The sequence below is a fragment of the Notolepis coatsorum genome, assembly GCF_963971535.1.
Source record: "Notolepis coatsorum genome assembly, chromosome: 16".
In the NCBI taxonomy this organism is placed as follows: domain Eukaryota; kingdom Metazoa; phylum Chordata; class Actinopteri; order Aulopiformes; family Paralepididae; genus Notolepis; species Notolepis coatsorum.
The window spans coordinates 13,510,144-13,526,735 of NC_140180.1; the positions used below are offsets into that span (position 1 = coordinate 13,510,144).

At 45.1% G+C, this 16,592-nt stretch overlaps 1 protein-coding gene across 1 annotated transcript in view; it reads right to left on the reverse strand.

The window, feature by feature from the left end:
• Positions 1-3,753: 3,753 nt before the first annotated feature.
• The window catches only part of myot (myotilin), a gene marked incomplete at both ends in the record, with an annotated part of 35,408 nt that continues 22,569 nt past the window's right edge, over positions 3,754-16,592 (reverse strand). Inside the window, 4 exon segments of the mRNA XM_084331950.1 lie at positions 3,754-3,843; positions 3,846-3,904; positions 14,957-15,090; positions 16,081-16,246. Of these exon segments, the coding sequence (XP_084188076.1) occupies positions 3,754-3,843; positions 3,846-3,904; positions 14,957-15,090; positions 16,081-16,246 (449 nt within the window).

The window sequence follows — 16,592 nt, forward strand, 5'->3', positions numbered from 1 at the left end:
CACAACAAACAATACTGTAGAATACACACTGAAACTTGACTACCTGAAGCTCTGAGGTTTCACCAACAGCCAGAGGACAGCTTTCCCAAAAACATTTATTACAGCAGAGACTACTGCCAATAGAGCAGATGATGTGTGTAACTGCGACCCCAACCTAATGACCTCATGGCTTCTACTGTGACCCTGACCTGAGACTAGTAGAGCAGATATCCACCCCGTTTACAACACCATGAAAACTAAAGCTAGAGAGAACTTCCCCTCTACACAGTACAGCCACGTGTTCCCACTGCCATTGCTCTATTAAGAGGCAAATTCAGAAAACCCCACCTGTTCTCTCTGCCCAGAAGACTTCTTCCTCATTTGAGACTTGTCTGCATTACTGCCACCTAGTGGATTGGTAACCAGAGGTGGCAGTACACACATGGGGACAGTCCGCCTTTTGCTTTTTCCAAATCCAACTGTGCAAAAATGCTTCCGCATTCGTCACCGGAGGTACCGTAGTGGCGTGCGGTAATGCGCCTTTCATTTTCCTTCACGCAGCGCCCAGCGGCGGCGTGCTCGCGAGGTGCTCGCGCATGCGCATGAGATCCCGCCTTAACAATATATATAAGTCACCGCCCCAAATTCAGTATCCAGAAATAGCTCAATTAGCAAGACGCCATGGCTGTGGATCCTACAGCTAGTTGCTGGTGAGTTCGAATCCCGTCAAATATATTTTTTTTAACGTGATTTCTTTTTAACGTGTATTCTTTCGCCGGTTAAGGTTAGGCATGGTTAAGGTTAAGGTTAGGCATTGTTTCGGAGTTGGTTAAGGTTAGAACGGTTAAGTTTAGGCGCTGTTAAGGAGCTGGTTAAGGTTAGAGTTTGTCAAAGAGAATGGCAATAGACAGCCTATTTCCGCGCGACAGCTCCCAAAGCGGGCCTGAAAAGAAAGGCGCTTTACCGTAGTGGCGTGCGGTGACGAATGCTTCCGCATTTTTGCACTGTTGGATTTGGACAGTCCGTCGCCTCCTACACTATAGAAGATGATTTGACCCACACATGGTGTCGAGCCATGAGGATCAGGATTCTTCATTAGTGCTCCCTCTATGGTGCCATCAACTAGAGGTCATCTAGAAGTCAGTGTTTCTGGGGAGGCGGCAGAAGGGACAATAAAGCAGGGTTACTCAAATATTTTCGATATAAAAGAACCGTGTAGTTATGTTTACTTTGAATAATTCATAAATGTATTCTGACGGGAGTCTCTAAAGTCTCAGGCCCGGGACTCACCCCGCCCCTACCAGGGTTCACTCGCTTTTCATTTCAGTGCGATTTTCCAGCGAGCCTATATATATATATATATTTTACAGTGTGAGATGTGTGTGAGACACTCTGCAAAATAGACATTCAAAATGCTGTTTATCGGTGTGTGTGGACACTGGACACCATCACCCTGTCCCTAAAACAGGTCAGCATTAACCCTTTCACTGCTGCACTACCAAACGGTTAACCCTTTCACTGCGACACGACATCAGGTTAACCCTTTCACTACCACACTACAGAAGGTTAACCGTCTGTAGTGTGATAGTAAAGGGTTAACCTGCTGTGTAGGGCGGACCTTCCTACAGGCGATATAGGCGGTCGCCTAGAGCGCCACCCAGAGGGGGGCGCCAAAAAAAAAAAAAAAATTTAAATTTTTTTTTAAAAAAATTTCTCTGTGCAGTTTTGGCGCCCCCCTCTATATCTGCAACCATTATTTTTACATAAAAAAAATTCTAACATAAGGGAAAATGAGCCAAAAATCTAAAACGGTCGGTCGGTCTGAGCCTCAGCTTTAGGTGTTCACAGTCAGAACATGCTAGAGCGCTGTGCATTGATGGGTATCGGTCAAGTGTTTATAGAATTGAGCGTCGAGGAAAGAAAGACTAACGTTAGAGAACTATGAAGAGACAAAAGCCATAAAAAAAAAATTACAAAAAAAAAAAAATTACGGCGGTGAGTGGTGAATCTCGCCTAGGGCGCCAAATGTGCTAGGTCCGCCCCTGAGTGTGGTAGTGAAAGGGTTAAACAGTTAAAAGTTCCTACTGATGTCGACTGGCAACAACAACATGACATACACAGAAACCTTTTTATATAATAATATAGCCTAACTCTGGCCAGTGAGGGGTGGTTTGTAAGAGTTTGGCAAATCTGGTAAATGAACGCAATATCCACTTTTTAAGTTCCGATGACAAATGTCGAAATGTCAAATACATGTGCATTCCGGAGATCTTAGCCCTTATCGGTAACAGATTGAAAAAATAAAATAAAACTTTGTACAGTTTGTCGACAGGTTTGCTAAACTCTTACCGATATGCATCTCTGGTTCTCTCACCCAACACTGTTGTCAAGGCAACTGCGTATGCATCTCTTCAACTTAAATTCAAATAAATAACTTCATCCATATTTATACTGGTATAATAATTAAAACTTTTAAAAACAGAAATATTATAATATATAGGCTGGATTTACGGAGGAACAAGAACGTCAGATGTGTGTTTAACCCCTTCAAGACCCAGTAGTAGGGCAGCATGCAGAGTGGTTCTGGTTCTGTTCCCTCGTGCCCGCAGCCTCAAACACACGAGACAAGCTGCCGTCTATATCGACGACACGCGACAAGGGACGGGAGAGCTCACTGTATCTGTATCCGACTGACCTTGGGGGCTCCGAGTTCATCGGCTGCCTAAACGATAACGGTTCCTACGGGGAGGAGGAGGATCACGTGACGATATTATCAACCTCACCGCGTCTGAAGTGACACAACTGGTCTCAGATCAGCTGTTACTGTAGAGAGATACTGGCTGAGGGCTGAGCATAAGCTTATCATGTTGGGGAAAAAAAACATCAGATTGTAATAGAACTTGGGTCCATCTCTGCTGCAGACGGACAGAGATGTAAGCTCTCTCTCAGCACTAGAGGGACATCTAGTGGAGGTTTAAAGAGTCTGCAGCTGAGGAACCAAGAGCTTAAACAATGTTTCAGTACTAATACCTTTATAACCAGTTACAAAGACCTTTATAACCAGTTACAAAGACCTTTATAACCAGTTACAAAGACCATTATAATCATGTCACGAACACATTTATAATTATAACCATGTCACGAATACATTTATAACCGGTTACAAATATCTTTATAACCGGTTACAAAGAGCTTTATAAAAGCAGCTACAAAGACATTATAACCACGTTATGAAGACCTTCATGTTACAAAGAGATTGTACTGAAATGTTGTTGCCAATAAAGATGTTTTGATTGCAGGTCGAAGGCCTGGCTACATCGATCCGTTGCGTCTGTCCATCTACGTCCGTTTCTCATTATGCTTCAATGTCCGTCTGTTGGACGGGGCTCGTGATGAGTCCATCTCCATCAGAACCGGGGTCCATCTTGATGGACAGAAAAGTTCGGAGGGGATGAACCTTCCGAAAACCGACGGATACGTCGCCATCCGTTAGCAAACGCGAGATTATGTTGGATTATAATTTAAAAACAAACTTAATGGACAGTCGGTTGGTTCGGTGATGAATCGATGTAGCCACTCCTTGAGAATAAAATGCAGGAGCACTTTGTTTCGTAGTCGCCATTAGCCGACAACCGTTTTCCGTCTCCAGTTGGAATTAAAAGGAACATTACTCCAGCCCGTCAGCGCAGCCCGGATCAGCGCTAAAGGTGAGATAATATACAGTTACTTTACATGAATTCTGATAAGGTTCTGCGTTTAGGTTCCGTGGTGGTTCTAGAGTTCTTCGCTCTCGTAGAGCGGGGCGGTGTGCTGAGCGGCGGGCTGAGCGGCTGGCTGAGAGGCAGGCAGATGAGCCAGATGAGAGGACAGAGCTTCAGGGTCTTAGAACCCGGAGGGGCCGTCTTCATAACCGGAGCTGTACGAGCTGGAGAGGGGGAGAGGGAGACGAGAGGGGGGGGGGGGGGGGGGGAGGGGAGGGGGGGGAGGGGAGGGAGAGAGAGAGAGATTAATTTAATCATAACACATCTACCTTTAGCCAGTATAAATCAGTAATGACCCCACTCTCCATAGGAGTTTAATTATCTACATGATATTAACATCATTATTTACCTCATCATCAAGGTTATTAAACAACAATATTGTAAAGAGCACCTACGGGAGGCTGCAATTCGAAACTGGCCCCCGTAAATATCTGAACCCCCCTCCCACCCACCCACCCCCTACTAATGTGTTCCCTCCCCCTCGTATGTATATATTTACTGTTAGGATCTGTTTAACAGTACTGTATATTTGCATATCTTGTATGTCACAAATGTAACAGTACTGTATATCATGAATGTCATGATTATATCTATTTACATTTGTATTGTTGCCTATGTTTATCTCCCCCCCTTTTTAGCACTCTTGTTCTTTTATCTACTTACTTTAGTGCTGCTTATATTTTTTTAATATGCTGTTAAAGCTTTATAAATAAAGTTGGATTAGATGATTAAATTAGATTATTATTATATGTGTATATCTATATGTTGTGTATGTCCTAAATGTCATTATGAATTGAAAATGGGGGACCCTGATGTAAACAAGACGAAAGTCTTTCTCTGGTCTGCATCCCCTTAACAATTGTGTGTATTGAGCTGTACTGTACCCATTCTGGCTCACCCACGCATTTAGCGGAGGTGATGGCCCAAAAAAGGAATGCGGTCGTAAGACAGACGATCCAATGGCGCCTGCTCAAGAGGCTCAAACGGGGCCCCCCCAACAGCCTTTCCAGAACAGTTGGAGGTCCCGACTTGGAGACAGAACGTTCCACAGGCTTGAGACGCCGTGCGCCAAGCAAGAACGTCCAACGAGAGGGTGGCTGAACAGTGTTCTGCCCTCAAAGCCAACATGACAAGAAGATATAGCTGCGGCATAATATTAATAATAATATTAAATATCGAGGCCAACCGCCCATCCAGGATAGACTGGAGAAGGACAGAACCGAGTCCAGGGGGCATGACACCGGGTCCAAGCCCCCAACCTCACACCACTCTCGAACCATACGCCACTTCCCTGCGTAAGCCGCGGTAGTGGACGGAGCGTGCGCGTTCCGGATGGCGTTAACCACAGAAGAGTTAAGACGCATCCCCACTAGATTCACCCTTTCAGCAGCCAAGCCCAGAGGCTGCCCCAGAACAGGAGGCAGAACAGAGTTCCGCGTGCCTGAGAGAGGGCCAGCGGTGACCACGGAACAGGCCACGGCGGGGCCACCAAGAGCTGAATCAGGGCCGGGAACCACACAGCCGAGCCCCGGCCAGGCGCGACCATGATCAAAGTCCCACGCTCCTGACGTATCCGCCCCAACAGCTGAGCTATCGGGTGTATGGGGGGGAACGCGTACAGAATCCCGGGCGGCCACGGACCGAATCGGCCGCCGCCCGGTGGAGACGGGGGGAGCGTACTCCTCCCTGTCTGACGACGCCGACGTCGTGCTGTCCGTGCTGATCAGAACATGCTCGCCCATCACATGATGGCCGAGCCGTCCGAGGACTAGAAGCAAGTTCAAGTTTCTTTAATAGTTGTCATACAGAAGTACAGAATACTTTTATACAAAATGCTTCTTACTGTTACGCTCCAGAGACTGTGCAAGACAAGATAAGTATGAAATAAAATAACATAGTATAGCATGTAAATTAGAAGTAAAAAAATTAGGTCACAGTGTTCAGTATAGACATATGTACAATGTTCGATGCAGAATAGACGTAACTGAGTTACCATATAATATACAATACTATGCAGTGTACTAATATACAATACTATATAGTGCAAGGCAGAAATGGGATGAGGTGCAATTTACAGTACAGCACTGCCTTCAATTCCAACACATTGATATGTAGTGCAGACCGGGCAGCATGGTCCTTGCCAGCTGCCCCCTACTGCGTCGGTCCGACATGTCCCCCCCATCCCGTGAGGGAAGCGTCGGTGAAGACCGTGACGTGTGACAGCCTGCTGCCCATGGGGACCCCGCTGGTGAGGGCCCCAGCCCCCCCCCCCCGCCCCAGAAGGCGAGGTCCCCAGTACTGACATGGGAACCTTCAGCTGCTTCCACTTGACTCTCACAGGGTCTATTTTCACACTGAAAAACCCACCTCTGTATCCTCCTCATGAAGAGGAGGCCAAGAGGGATCACAGCTTGAGCAGATGCCATAATACCGTGCAGGCGTATCATGGTCAGCGCCGTAACCGTCCTGCCAGGACGGAACCTCCCGAGCGTGCCGAGAATATCCTCTCGCCGCCGCTCTGAGAGGGATGCCCACAGACCTTAGACCTAGAAACAAGCCCAAGTACTCCACCCGTTGACTAGGAAGAGGAGCACTCTTGTTCCAGACTACAGCTAAACCCAGGCTGGTGTGGAATTCCACCACCTGCCTGGTATGAGACCTGGCGATCTTCTCTGACCGGCCGAGGACCAGAACGTCCTCCAGGGTAGAATAAAATTTGTATCCCCTGACGACGCAGAGGCCCCAGCACGGTCTCCACGCACTTGGTGAAGATGCGAGGAGCCAGAGAGTAGCCGAACGGCAGCCTCTGGTACCCGTACGCTAAGCCATGAAAAAGGAAGCGTAGGTATGTCCTAGGAGGGAAGATCGGGATGCGAATATGCATCCTTCAGGTCTATGGAGGTGAACCAGTCCCCCACCTGACAGCGCTTAACAGGTTGGTGACGGTCAACATTCTGAACCTTCCATGAGACAGGTCCAGTATGGGTCTGACCCCCCCCCCCCGATTTCTCGGGCACCAGAGAATATCGGGAGGAAACGCCGCTCATCGTGTCCTCCCATGGGACCACGACGCGATGGTTGACGTCGACTGGCCCTAAGGCCCCACCACCGACACCATTTTTGACAGAAAAGCAGCCAATTGAGCAATGTTGTTAGTTGCTGCTAAATTCTGTACCGCGGCGGTATAAGCTTCATCAGCCCACCAGCCACCTGCCGGGCCGACTCGCCTTTTGTCGGCCGGGCGGGATACCGTTCCACCATGTCAGGGCAAAGGACCGATGCCACCTGCTCCACTAAGCAAAGAACACCAGTGGCGGCTGCTGACCAAAGTCTACTACTAGTAAAGCACTGCTCCACCAGTAGTCATGTAACAACCTCCACTGCGGTGTGCACCCGTGAAGGGATAAATGAATGAATGAACGAAAACTCTATTAACATATTGCAGAATGGCTAGCCCAATACACACAATTGTTAAGGGGATGCAGACCAGAGAAAACGTTAGTCCTGTCTACATAAGGGTCCCCCATTTTCAATTCACAGATTCACAAAATGCACACCTGCCCTGAGCCCTGTCGTCAGCCCATCCACCCATGTAAAGGGTAAATAAGCCCCAACATTAGACACCGATTGACCATCAGCATGAATCAAATCAAATCAAATTTATTTATAAGGCCCGACAACACACGTTAATGTCCCCATGGGCCGTACAAGTCTTCTTTAAAAAAGGCAAGAAGAAAACATAACAATAAGTCAAGAACAGAACAAGAACACCATAAGGTCGAACAAATTTAAAATAAATGCAAATAAATGAAAGAATGCAAGCACTCCAGACATACCCCACGCGAAGGTAAGGAAAAACTCACTAAAACCTAACAATAGGGAAAAATGCTCCACAGGCAGTGTGGAGGAGAGAAACCTTAGAAGGGCCATTCAAGAGGCGGTTAGGTGGTCGAGCGGAGATTGCGTTCGTCACCAGCCCCGGAGCTGTGAGCTTGGTTCGCCTGTTCGAATCCAGCTCACAGCTCCGGGGTTGTCACCAGCTTGGCTGGCCGTCTGCACTGATACAATTGGCTGTATCAGAGGGTGGGAGAAGCTGGCGGGGTGGGTCCGGGTCGTTGTAAACAGCGACTCCTACAGTTCGGTCGGGGTGCCTGCTAAGCACGGATTGGACGTGAGGGGGATAGTGTGGTCCTCCCACACGCTACGCCCTCTCAATGAGAATCCGCGCTGCCAGGTGAAAAGAAGCGGTGATTGGCTGGACGTGTGTCGGAGGAAGCACGTGGTAGCCTCCACTCTCCCAAATGATCTGACTGTGGGGGGTAAAGCGCAGCGACCAGGAAGGGACTGGGAATTGGCATACGACTAACATTGGGATGGGAGAAAATCGGAGGAAAATGGAGGGGGAAAAAGAAAAAAAAAAGAAAAAAAAGAAGGGCCATTCAAGGGGGACTCCCTTCTTAGATGTCGGTGATAGTAGTGTTGCAGACTAACAGTTGGTAAGCATGCACTCAAGTGTGTAGTGAAACACAGATGAGTGCATGCAATAGCAACTGAACATTTTGAAAGATTGAAGATAGAGCTGATAGCGAATCTATTTGAGGCACAGGGGCGGTGCAAAGAGGGTCGCGTCCTCCCCGTCTTAATCACGGGACATTCAACACTCTGGTCATTGCTCAGGGACAGCCGGAGACGGGAGATAGGGGGCGGCGCAGAGAGGGTCGCGAACTCCCCGACATCATCGCGGGACGTCCGGCACTCCGGTCACCACTACGAGACCTCCGGAGACAGGAGGGCACGCAGAGGGGGTCGCATCCTCCCGGCCTTCATCACGGGACGTCCGACATTCCGGACAGCACTCCAGGACAGCAACTCACAGGAATGGTTAAGAGGAGGGAAGAGTAAAGACAGCCCCGGCGGGGTACATGGGAAACGGCGCCCCAACATTGTAGCATTAGCACCAGCTGCGCGCGCTAAGATACTTGGAGAAACATCCAACAGTGAGTCATGATGACCACGTTTATCCAAATATCCCCCCCCCACCCCCCCCCCCCCCCCCGCGCCAATACATCGCCCGGTCATCTCACGAGACAACAAGCAGTATTACACATGCCAGTACCAACGCAGGTCCTACCTGAGCGCGCCTTGGCTCGACTGCCAAGCGTCGCGCGAAGTCCATCGGTCCGCTGTCAAGCGACGAGGAAAAAACACAGGATAGGACCGGCGTGCTGTTCTGGACGTGCCGAGAAGGATCCGGGGGCTGGCGTACTTCTGGCGAAAGCCCAACATTGCGTAATTTCTCCCTACATAACAAAGTTCCTGTTTGAAAGTGCATCTAGTTGCTTCCACGTTTGGAAACGAATGAGGAAGGGTGAGGCGTGACCACTTCCTGCCTAATATAGAGGCACGCATGGGAGTGGCGTGGTCACGTGCAAGTGGGTGCATTTGTTTTGTTTCCGTGGGCACACTAGGTGCTGGAGATAATGATATATCTCAGTATAGGCAGAGCGAGACGCGAAGCCAGATGATATATAACCCTGTTCTACCCTGCATCATACAGTCTGGTTATAACCCTGTTCTACCCTGCATGGTAAAGTCTGGTTATAACCCTGTTCTACCCTGCATGATACAGCCCGGTGTAATACACTATATCAAAGCCAGGGGAGAGGTGTGTCTGTGTGTGTGTGTATGTGTATTAAGCTTAGGCAGCTCCTGTTACAAGTCTGAGTTCTGTGGAGGTCAACATTCTCCTCTCATCCATCTGTCTCTCTCTGTCCGTCTGTCTGTCTCACATTCTCCCTGTCCCTTATATGGGTTTAAAATACCCTTGTAAGTGGTATTTTAAAATAAGTGTTAAATAGCTCTACATTCCAACAGCCACCACTGATATACAGTAGAGTGTTTGGTCAGTAACATGGGTCTCCCAGTCCCTCCGCTCTGCAGTAAACAGAAAATAAATGTTCTGGTATCCCGTTCCCACTTTATCCAATCAGGAGAGAGAACCCTAGATATTTTTTTTTTACTTATTTCAAGAAATCTTGCCAAGCCAAATTTGCTTACTGCACTGGGAGATTATTTTACTTGTTTCAAACACATATTCACTTCAAACTTATTTTTTTCAGACCATCTTTGCAGTGTGGAGTTCTCTCTCCTGATTGGATAAAGTGGGAACAGGATATAAATGTATTTTATGTTTACAGCAGAGCGGAGGGACTGGGAGACCCATGTTACTGGCCAGACACTCTATATCAGTGATGGCCGTCAGAATGTAGAGCTATTTAACACTTATTTTAACAAGAAAATACCACTTACAGCACCTTTAAGGTTATGGTTTTAACCTTGCTGATTGCTAGCTACTGTAATAGTATTTAACTATTAGCTAAACAGAGCAATAACCCGCAAACATTGCTTTAATGCTAGCTAAGGGGTCGCAAATAACGCTACCACATCTAGCTAACCCCAAACTGAGTCCTGTCATCATATATTAACATCACTTGTTGTCAGCTGAGCTGACCTCGGTGCCTTTACATGATATTCCTTTCCGTAAAGCAAACCAAAAATAACCCACGTCTCGATCAGTAATCCAGGCGGAGACGGGGGATTTGTAGTTCAACGGCTCAGAGTCCAGTTCTTTTCAACTCTCACGTGGTCATGTGGTCAACAGGGGTTATGAAGACCCCACAATTTAATAGGGTCTCTAATGCACGAATAAAAATAGGCCTACAGTAGCCTATATTGTTTCTGATGAAGAATTGAGATAGGTTTGAATAAGATTGAATGTTCAGTTGCTATTGCATGCACTCATCTGTGGTTCACTACTCACATGAGTGCATGCTTACCAACTGTCCGTCTGCAACACTACTATCACCGACATCTAAGAAGGGCGATCCCCCCTTGAATGGCCCTTCTAAGGTTTCTCTCCTCCACACTGCCTGTGGAGCTTTTTTCCCTATTGTTAGGTTTTAGTGAGTTTTTCCTTACCTTCGCGTGGGGTATGTCTGGGAGTGCTTGCATTCTTTATTTTTTTATTTTTTTATTGCATTCATCTAAATATGTTTGGACCTTATGGTGTTCTTGTTCTGTTCTTGACTTATTGTTATGTTTTCTTCTTGACTTGTTTAAAGAAGACGTGTCCGGCCCATGGGGACATTAACGTGTGTTGTTGGGCCTTATAAATAAATTTGATTTGATTTGATTAGTTTGCAGTCTCAAAGAAATTAGTGTAATTGAGATAAATATAGGACTTTGAAATGCATATGTATATGGTAGTTATTATTGATATGTGAGAATAGGCTATTGCATATGCATGGTCACAGTGTAACGGCAAAATAATACATTAAATATATTGCTTAATGTAGTATATTAGCCATTCAGAATACCAAAAAATACAGTTCTTACATATGGTATTATGTTCAGGCAAACTAGCAAAAATAAAATCATTGTCTACAATATAAATGCACAATTATAATTCATGAGATCATCTTCATGATTGAAAGCATGATTTGTTTTCTTATTACAATCAAGATTCTACCAGAATTACATTTCTTTGGTTCATTCTAGACCGGCTTGTTGTCTTACACTCATTACTTTGAATACAAAACATTATTGGTTTTGTATTCAGTCTCATCCTTTCCAAGGATTGGAAAGACAACATTACGACCTCTTTCACCTCTGGTTCCAATAGACCCATCTCAAACCCTGCCCCTTTTCTTGATCCTCCAATCACAGCTGTCGCTTACGAGGAAGTCTGAGGTAAGCGACAGTTGTGATTGGAGGATCAAGAAAAGAGGGCAGGGTTTGAGATAGGTCACATCTACTGTTCTATATCCTTGGTAGACTCAACTTCCCACGTTGAGACCACAAACTCACAAGTTCCATTTGAAGGCAGCACAAGTCCTCTCTTTCGCTCCTAGTCCCGAGCTGCCGGATGCTATTATTTGATCAGATAGTCATCTAGTAATCATATATGGTATCATGCCCATTCTGACTGTTAGCTTAGCCCATAGCGCAGCGGTCAACTTATGAAACCTCAGGCCTACTTGTGAATTTAAAGATGAAAAATATGGCATATTAATCTCCATTAATTCCTGGCTGCGTTTACAAAGGTATATCATTCTCACTCTGATATGAAAGCCTGCCGGACAGGCTGCTTTTGTATATAAGAATTTGTTCTTAATTGCTTGCCTGGATAAATAAAGGTTAAATCAAATAATAAAAAAAAAAAAAAAAAGTCACTATTGATAATTAAAGCTTGTGTTTCTGGTGAAAGAAAGTCACTATTGATAATTAAGGCATGAATTCCTTGGTGAAAGAAAGTCACTATTGGTAATTAAGGCTTGCGTTTCTGGTGAAAGAAAGTCACTATTGATAATTAAGGGTTAAATTCCTTGTGAAAGAAAGTCACTTGATAATTAAGGGTTAAATTCCTTGTGAAAGAAAGTCACTATTGATAATTAAAGCTTGTGTTTCTGGTGAAAGAAAGTCACTATTGATAATTAAAGCTTGTGTTTCTGGTGAAAGAAAGTCAACTATTGATAATTAAAGCTTGTGTTTCTGGTGAAAGAAAGTCACTATTGATAATTAAAGCTTGTGTTTCTGGTGAAAGAAAGTCACTATTGATAATTAAAGCTTGTGTTTCTGGTGAAAGAAAGTCACTATTGATAATTAAAGCTTGTGTTTCTGGTGAAAGAAAGTCACTATTGATAATTAAGGGTTAAATTCCCGGTGAAAGAAAGTCACTTGATAATTAAGGCATGAAGTCCTGGTTAAAGAAAGTCACTATTGATAATTAAGGGTTAAATTCCAGGTGAAAGAAAGTCATTATTGATAATTAAGGCATGAAGTCCTGGTTAAAGAAAGTCACTATTGATAATTAAGGGTTAAATTCCAGGTGAAAGAAAGTCACTATTGATAATTAAGGCATGAAGTCCTGGTGAAAGAAAGTCACTATGGATAATTTTGTGGATGCCAACATTGCCTCTGAGCCGCAGGGTGATAAAATACCAGTGGCCTTATCTCATAGAAGCCAAGCTAATCATACAGTATCCAGTATCCTAGCCATTAGCTCGCCTAGCAAATGCTGTTATGTGATCAAGCCGAAACCTAATAGGCAGAACTCAAACTATACCTACCACACAATACTAGTGTGTGTGTGTGTGTGTGTGTGTGTGTGTGTGTGTGTGTGTGTGTGTGTGTGTCTGTGTGTGTCTGTGTGGTTCAGTGTAGCGTGCAGGGCATTCCCCATCTGTTGTTTTGATTTTACAACCTGGGTTGCCATGGTAACCACTATGTTACTATGGATAGAAACTCAATGGAAAGTGTTACTGTCGCTTTGCGGGCGGTAGCGCATCCATCAGTTCGTCCAAACGGACACGAATCTGTATGATTACACTTTTTTGTTTTAGCACAATACACAGCCCTGTTACATAATCTATTCCACTGTATTTTTATTCTAATTTAGTGTATATTATATTCTACTATATCCTGCACAATTGTACAGCCCTGTCCTATATTATATTCTTATTTAGTTTATATATTCCATTTTAGTTTATTCTACTTGAATTGTCTGTTAATGTTGATGCACCAAACGACCAAGACACATTCCTTGTATGTGAAAGCTTACTTGGCAATAAAGACCTTTCGGATTCTAATTCTAAAGACCTTTCTGTAGGGATGGATCAACCTAGACACAGACACAAAACTTACTATATTCACTGGCTACACACACACACAACTTACTATATTCACTGGCTACACACACAACTTACTACATTCACTGGCTACACACACACAACTTACTGCGTTCACTGGCTACACACACACAACTTACTGCGTTCACTGGCTACACACACACACAACTTACTGCATTCACTGGCTACACACACACACACAACTTACTGCATTCACTGGCTACACACACACACACAACTTACTGCATTCACTGGCTACACACACACACAACTTACTGCATTCACTGGCTACACACACACACACACACACAACTTACTATATTCACTGGCTACACACACACACACACACAACTTACTATATTCACTGGCTACACACACACACACAACTTACTATATTCACTGACTGGCTACACACACACACAACTTACTACATTCACTGGCTACACACACACACACACACACACACACACCTTACTATATTCACTGGCTACACACACACACAACTTACTGCATTCACTGGCTACACACACACACAACTTACTACATTCACTGGCTACACACACACACACACACACACACCTTACTATATTCACTGGCTACACACACACACACAACTTACTGCATTCACTGGCTACACACACACCTTACTATATTCACTGGCTACACACACAACTTACTATATTCACTGGCTACACACACACACACACACAACTTACTACATTCACTGACTGGCTACACACACACACACACACAACTTACTATATTCACTGGCTACACACACACAACTTACTATATTCACTGACTGGCTACACACACACACACACACAACTTACTATATTCACTGGCTACACACACACACAACTTACTATATTCACTGGCTACACACACACACCTTACTATATTCACTGGCTACACACACACACACCTTACTATATTCACTGGCTACACACACACACACACACAACTTACTATATTCACTGGCTACACACACACAACTTACTATATTCACTGGCTACACACACACACACACCTTACTATATTCACTGGCTACACACACACACAACTTACTATATTCACTGGCTACACACACACACACACAACTTACTATATTCACTGGCTACACACACACACACCTTACTATATTCACTGGCTACACACACAACTTACTATATTCACTGACTACACACACACACACAACTTACTATATTCACTGGCTACACACACACACACCTTACTATATTCACTGGCTACACACACACCTTACTATATTCACTGGCTACACACACACACACACACACACACACCTTACTATATTCACTGGCTACACACACACACCTTACTATATTCACTGGCTACACACACACACACAACTTACTATATTCACTGGCTACACACACAACTTACTATATTCACTGGCTACACACACCTTACTATATTCACTGGCTACACACACACACACACACACAACTTACTATATTCACTGGCTACACACACCTTACTATATTCACTGGCTACACACACACAACTTACTCCCTACGTCCAGCCGGGCGTGGCACGTGGACATCCCAGCTTCGTTGATGGCTGACAGAGTGTACCAGCCAGCATCAGTCTTCACAACTCTCTCTATCAGCAAACACTGTCGGCCTGATCCATCCTGGTATAGGCTGGAGGGGGGGAGAGAGAGGAGAGAGAGAGACGGAGAGAGAGAGAGAGACACAGACAGGAGAGAGAGAGAGAGACACAGACAGGAGAGAGAGAGAGAGACACAGACAGCAGAGAGAGAGAGAGACAGACAGACAGACAGACAGACAGACAGACAGACAGACAGACAGACAGACAGACAGACAGACAGACAGACAGACAGACAGACAGACAGACAGACAGACAGACAGACAGACAGACAGACAGACAGACAGACAGAGAGACACGCAGAGAGAGAGGGGGAGACACAGAGAGAGAGGGGGAGACACAGAGATACAGACACAGAGAGAGAGAAACAGAGGGAGAGGGGGACAGAGACAGAAAGTGGTATTAAAAAAAGTCTTGCATTTAACTCGTTAAAACCGGCAGGAACCCCATCTCTCTGTCCCCAAACAGTCCGTCTGAACATGGTATATTTTATTGTATATTGTTTGGTATATTTTATGTCTGGTGTATAATTAGGGTATATTGGGTGTAAGGTTACCGCATCATGTTGAGGTCTTTACATCATAGCTATATATGTTATATAATATATTGTATGATGTGTTGTTAAAGTACATTGTAGGCCAGGGAATTGTTGTAAGGTATATTGTATGATATGTTGTAAGATATATTGTAAGGTATATTGTATGATATATGTTGTAAACATTGTACGGTGTATTAGGGTGTACCAGAGTATCGCTGCTGTCGGGACAAAACCTCATAACTCAATTTTTTTTATATATATATTTTTTTATATAAATCAACTCCGTAGATCATCCTCCATATGTGTGTGTGGGTTTTACACAGTTTAAACAATGGGAAAGCATTAAACCGATCATCTGTCTAAACCTCCTAACTCTATTCACCCTCAAATCTGTGTTCGTTTTTTTCATCTGCTGAAAAGTTGGGTTTTTGGAGTTATGAGGTTTTGTCCCGACAGCAGCGGTATATTAAGGTGTGTAGAAGGTTACCTCATCCTGTTGGGGTCAAGGCGCAGCATGTCTTTATCTTTCTTCCAGTGGAGCTGGGGGGGAGGGGAGGCATCGACTTTACACTCCAACCTGACGGTGTCTCCCTCCAGAGCCCGAGAGTTCACCATCTTCTGGATGAAGGTGGGGGGGCGCAGGACCTCCTGGGCTGGATGGGAATAAAGTACATCCTAATACATCCCAATACATCCACTACCCACCTACTACATCCAGTACCCATCTACTACATCCAGTACCCATCTACTACATCCACTACCCACCTACTACATCCAGTACCCGCCTAATACATCCACTACCCATCTACTACATCCACTACCCACCTACTACATCCAGTACCCACCTACTACATCCAGTACCCACCTACTACATCCACTACCCATCTACTACATCCAGTACCCACCTACTACATCCACTACCCACCTACTACATCCAGTACCCATCTACTACATCCACTACCCACCTACTACATCCAGTACCCATCTACTACATCCACT